The following is a 6,000-nucleotide window of genomic DNA, read 5'->3' on the forward strand; positions in this document are numbered from 1 at the left end:
GAGCTCCACAATGAAGAAAAGAGGCAGCAGAAAAGATGAAGCCTGACTATAAATGATACACCCTTGCTCTTGTGTTAAAGATGTCACTTTTCTCATTCCATATTTCTGCTTTGAATGTGTCAGGGAGCTGCTAAAACAGGCTTTATGATGTATATGTTGATTCACTCCTGTCTATGGAAGGGACGAAGGAGGAAGAACCTTTGAAACAGCACTTTAGAAGTAAAAATCCAGAAATAGAAAAAGAAATTCTGAATGACCCCTGTTTATTTTGGTGTCTAAGCACAAGGCAAGTTTCATTTGCACTCCTGATGTCCAAAGCTGTAATAGGGTGGCCATGATAAGCGGAGTTGTCTGTGCTCAGTTCTCTAAAATTGAGCCACCCAGAGGAGAGAAAAAAAGATTTTTATCTAAAATATTTGGAATATATGGATGCCTTTTCAGTATGCTTATATAATGTATTTGCCTTTGACATCAACAATCAAAATTAATTAGCTAGGACAAGTAAAGATGGTTATAATTGGGCCATGTGAATACAATAATCTCCATTAGGGATGTGCATCGTGTGCCCGCTCGTTTGTGCTTTTGGGTTCGTGTGGCCGCGGGAAAATCTCGTTTTTCCGCGGATCGGCATTTTTTTTTTTAGTAAAAAATCGTTTTTCAAAAAGTACAAAAAGTAACAAAAAATAAAAATAAACTGTGTTTTGTTAGTGTTCGCTAACTCCCATTAGTTTGCACTAACCTGAAAAAAATTTTCACGAAAATTCGGGGGAAAAAGTGTTCATTTCTCGTTTTAACTGATATGGTATGATATTTCTTAATTCGTTATATATTTCAATTTTTTATAAAAACGATTCACATCCCTGATCTCCATGGCAGTTGCTTACTACCTCATGTACAGCAAACTTTGGCCTAGATTTACTAAGCCATGATAAGCCAATATCGCGAGTTAGTGTGTAATGCACATTAAATACTGTTTATCACACAATATCGCACAATATTCCTGAAGATTTCCTCTCCCTATGGAAATAAGTTGCTTTGCATGCATAAACTTGCCTAATGCATGTAAAGCCGCTTATGCATAGGCAATTCTATATTGATAAAATAACAGTTCACTTGGAAAAAATTCAGCCCCATTATTTTATTGCATTTCAGGAAGGTGTGGTTATTTTCTTGGGGGAGCATCGGGATACTAATGTGGGTCCCAGATGGTCCTATGGGAAAATTTAAAGTGTCAAAGTGCCTGAAACACAAATCACCCCGAGTGTCTTTGTCCCCCCCCACCTCCACCTCGATCCCCATCCCAGACCCTCCCTACCTTTAGGAAGCATCTTTGGTCTACATTCGGGGCCAGGAGCACCCCTTAACTCCAGGCCCAGTTGATGCCATTTTTCTAAATCTGGGGACTGGACTAAGGCTACACATAGCATAGGTGCAGTCCCCAGACTTTGCCGCTGTCATGGGATGGGGCGAGGTCAGGCTAATGTCATTTTGAAAAATGTCAACCGGGCAATCTGGGCCCCACTATAGACCAACAATGCTTCCTAAAGTTGGGGGGTTTAGGGATGAGGGGGACAGGGGGTCCACTAGACCACCAGGACCTTTTTTTCAGACATGAGGTTGGGGAAGGGCAGGGGACCACTAGACCCCAGGGAAGGGGGGCTGCTGGTAAGGGTTTAGAAGGGGGTTTTGTTGGCATGGGGGATATATTTTTGGCTAAAAGAGGAGGGGTCTGCAAGCAATTGAGCCGTCCCCATGCATTTGCACTTATACCTTTTTTGATTTTAGGGGGCCATGGAAGGCAGCAGAGAGGGGGGTTTCTCCAGAGACCCCAGGGGCAATTGTGAGATTCCAAAGGTGGTGGGAGATTTGGGCTACTTGGCCCTTTAATGTGATTCTAGCCCCAGCCAATGTGGGCCCTTATCAGGTGTGTAGGACCCATACCATGGTGCAATTTTGTTGTCACACATTTATGCTACAATAAAAATCGCAACACGATAAAGCCACAATATTTTGTCAGGGAGGGGCACAATATTGCAGGTATGCCCTCCACATGATATTTGGTCTCTCCCACAATAAAAAAATTGCAACTTCATAAATCTTCCTATTTATTATATATGCACCATGAAGTGAATTTTCAAAGGGGTTTTCCACATAAAAATAGCATACACGTATACATTACCGAGCTTATTCATATACATGTACATCTGCTTGTTGACTAACAGAAGTGAAATTGCACTTGTCTGTTGTCTGCAGTTTTTGGGTGGGGAGTGGGGATGAGCTGGTAGAGGTTCACGGTGAAGTGCTAGAGGGTCTAGGTGAATTGAAGGACGAAGAAATGATACATGTATTGGCAAACCAGTGATTCCAAGTACACAAGCAGGTAAGTATTTTCAAAGTGGTATATGCATATATTTATAAAATATTTGCCTCTACATATACATCCGGATATATTATGCATACTGTTATATTTTTTCACACCTAAAATTATATATATGTATGTTTGTAAAATAAGTAAAGAACGTTTGTGTTTTCTCACATTGGAAATATTCTCGTGTACTGAAACTTATGTGCGTATTTTTGGAGCAGAAATAATCGGTATTTTATAAACGCTGCAGCTCCCGCTACACAGTTTATAAAATAGTAATAATAGTCTCCGAGTGTCTATTGACACACCAGGGGTGTAGCCAGAACTGAATCTTTGGAGGGGACCAAGGTTTACCTAGGGAGGCATTGTGCTAGCCCCCTCCTCACTGCTACTACTAAACGCTTGTGAAGCAATACTCAATATATGTATCCTGCCCCCATTATTCCCCCATCCTTCATGAATTTTCATGACAGTGGCTACAAAATCCTTTAATTTCTGGCAACACTCTGTATCACCTTTTCACTCTGTCCTTGCCCTGGCTGTCTCTCATTCTACCTCTGTGGTTTTGACAGCTACTTTATGCAAGTGTTAATTCTCAGGCTGCTAAAGAGCAATTATGTAAACAGATTTCCAAGGCATTCCTGAACTTTTAAGGTTCTGAGAGGAAAAAGGATAATTACCTGCTAAAATTAAACAGAAAGACTTTGATGGCCTGAAATCCGTACAGGACTAGCCCAAGGGCGGTATTTTTTTTCCCTATTTAAGTTAGCCTTTTTAAAGGCGCAGGGGATCATGGACTGGCAATGATTTCAATTCCTCCAGGCCTTCTCACTGCAGCACTTTTAAGGGCTGATTCAGATATGGCATGATCCTGCTGCTAGGCAAGGAGGGTCTGAGACAAATGTGAGAGGGCACAGGCCCCATAGCCCCCCCTGGTAGCTACACCCATTAAGCATATAAATGCTCTACCGTGGACATGTTTAAAACTTAGGCTGTATGGTTGGATGCAAATTGTGCGTACCCTCCAGATTTCTTATTCTGTATTCTTTGTAAACATGTTCTGTGTGTGTTTTTCTGTAGGTCCAAGAGAAAGTTGCTTGGATGGAAAGATCCAGGAGATGCCTTCAGCAGCAGACAGAGTTCCCTTTCTCCTGTAAAAAATACACCTGAATCTCCTACCAATGAGTCTCCTACTGGAGGTGGAGGCAGCTTAAAATCCTGCAGCAAAAATGAAGATTTTAAGGCCCTTCTGCAGAGAAAAGGCAGCAAGACCAGCCTGGGCAGTCGCACCTCTGCCGCGGAACTTCTCAAGACCACCAATCCCCTGGCTCGACGAGTCCTGACTGAGTTTGCCCCAGAACTAGAAAACACAGCCTGTTCCAAACCTCAGCCATGATTCACCATGCCTAGGGTCTCGTGAAGTGTTTAAGAAAGCAAAGAAAAGTTGGAAGAGGAGAAAAAAAAATATCAGCTCAACCTGATTCTATGGTTATAGTACAAGTGGAGAGAAATTGTCACATTCAAAGTCATTGAAGTTTGAAACAGCTTTTTTTAATGGACTGGAATACATTATTTAATGATAATGCACACTTTGTTTTTGGCCCCTTAAGGGTTGTCTTTTTCTCTCCAGTGGACATGGATTGAAGTATTTTTTTTTAAAACTTCAAGAGCACATGAACACCTGCAAAATCTTCTTCTACGTCATGTTTTTTCAGATGGGATTCGGACCTCTCCTAGAGATGGTCACTAGATTGTCTTCGTGGAAAGCGTAAGACGGAAGGCCTTGCACCTCTCTGAGCAGCCCACCCCCTACCTTTCTACATTGAGCTGCCTTGTTCTGGGGTCTGGAGCCCCTTCCTTTAATTCTTTGTGGACGTGTAAATGAAGTGCAGCATAAACTCCATCCAAGTTGTTTGACCCTCACCTTTCCAGCTAGCTTGAAATATTCAGTGACTTTGGCATGTGGTACTTTAAATGGCTTTATAATGCGTTTACTAATGGCTGTTATTTTTTTTTTCTTTCCTTAATTATGGTAAATGTTTTGAAAACAGAGTGCTGAGTTATCATAAGCATGTCCAGATTTAAAGCTCCAAGGATGTTGACGCAATTGTGATTACTTTTAAGAGCTGAGAGTATCAAAGGTAATATTCACCAAGGCACATCCAAAACAGCTGAAAGCAAGTAGGTAAAGTAGACCCTTTGCGCTTTAAAAATACATTGGGATGTTCTAATTTTTCTTTCGAGTAAAATTCCAGATTTGGATACGGGAAATCTTTAGCGAAGTTTAACCAAATGACCATGACGGAAATGCCAACAAGAGTAAGAGCTGACACCTTCTGTTGTATGCAGTGGAAGTGCCGGTGTGTCTTTGTCTTGTCCTGTATTCACTACAGCAATCCATTGCTTTGGTGGGTAGTGTAATTAATTCAGGGATAATGTTACATTTTATTTTACTATGCATTAGTAACTCTAAATTCTTATTTGATGACAACATATGAGTGCCACATAAATGTGCATTGGAGCTTAACAGGAGTTAAAAAAAAATAGGACAGTCCAAAAATCACATTACTCCAGAGGCTGATGGCATTCATGCCTTCAACTCTGCAGCTAGGACCAGGCCACAGCTGATTTCTTAAGTGAAAAGGATGTTTGGTAACCTCAGTGGTCGGAAGAACTATGTTGCAGAGCTATAAGTAATTTACACACACAAATAATTCCATGGGATTTTGTAGCGTCAGAATTGGAGAAGTGCCAGGGTGGAGTTGGACTTGTTAAAGAGAACTGTTCCTGAGAATTATTCTTAGTCTTTCAAAAGCAGAAATGTCCACAGCAGAAGCTTTTTCTGAAAGACTCTTTTAACAGCTCTCTTCCTTAGCCTGTTGTCTACTGTTAAGTTATAGTTTAATTTGCTGGCATCTTGCATCCTAAAAATTGTTAGTGGAAGAGAGAGAGGTTTTCAGTGGGGAAACCTCCAGTTTTTGGGGGGCTTTATTTCCTTTTTTTTCTCTGAAGTTGGAGGAAAATTACTTTGAATTCCTGGGTGCAGTTTGGGCACCCAATAAAAGATTCTTAAACAAAAGATGAACTGCCAAAACAAAACCCAAAAGTGTGTGTGAATGTGTATATACATGTTTGAAAAATACCAATAGTAAGAGGAGGCATTCTGAGTTGCAAAGGTGTTCTATGCTCTATCACCAACAATGTTCTTCAGATTTTGGATAACTGCACTTTGGGTTGCGCAAGGGACTGTTTAAAAGTGGTCAGATTTTGTGCAGAATCAGCTTCACCTGTCAATTACCAGGAACAGATGAGGGCACATTTGTCCGTGTTGACAAACAGGGAGCTCTGCGCCTGACTTGGAAGGTTCTAACTCTGGGTCTTGAGCACGTTTGACTGCGCTCAGCTGGAGCTCTTATTTAGGTGAACACATTTGTAAGGATGCATTTTTGTTAATTTATTGCACAAGCTACTCTGCAAATCTCTCTGTTGTTAGAACAAGTTGGTGCCTCCACTTCAGTGTTTTGTATGTATGCATTTTATGAAATGACACTGTATTTATACCTTTTGGAAGTTTTGTCACCTTGGAGATGTAAAGTGTTGAATTTCAGGATAGTTTAATTTTCTTAATTTGCAAA

General features: G+C 40.9%; 1 protein-coding gene across 5 annotated transcripts in view; it reads left to right on the forward strand.

Annotated features, from left to right (window-relative positions):
• NHSL2 (NHS like 2) overlaps positions 1–4,417 on the forward strand; it is a 540,965-nt gene extending 536,548 nt beyond the window's left edge. For all 5 annotated transcript variants that reach the window (XM_029607539.1, XM_029607541.1, XM_029607540.1 and 2 more), the window contains one exon: positions 3,446–4,417. In XM_029607539.1, the coding sequence (XP_029463399.1) occupies positions 3,446–3,761 (316 nt within the window). In that variant the 3' untranslated portion in view covers positions 3,762–4,417. The remainder of the gene's footprint in view (positions 1–3,445) is intronic.
• The last annotated feature ends 1,583 nt before the right edge of the window (positions 4,418–6,000 follow it).

Source organism: Rhinatrema bivittatum, chromosome 6, assembly GCF_901001135.1.
Source record: "Rhinatrema bivittatum chromosome 6, aRhiBiv1.1, whole genome shotgun sequence".
Lineage (NCBI taxonomy): Eukaryota > Metazoa > Chordata > Amphibia > Gymnophiona > Rhinatrematidae > Rhinatrema > Rhinatrema bivittatum.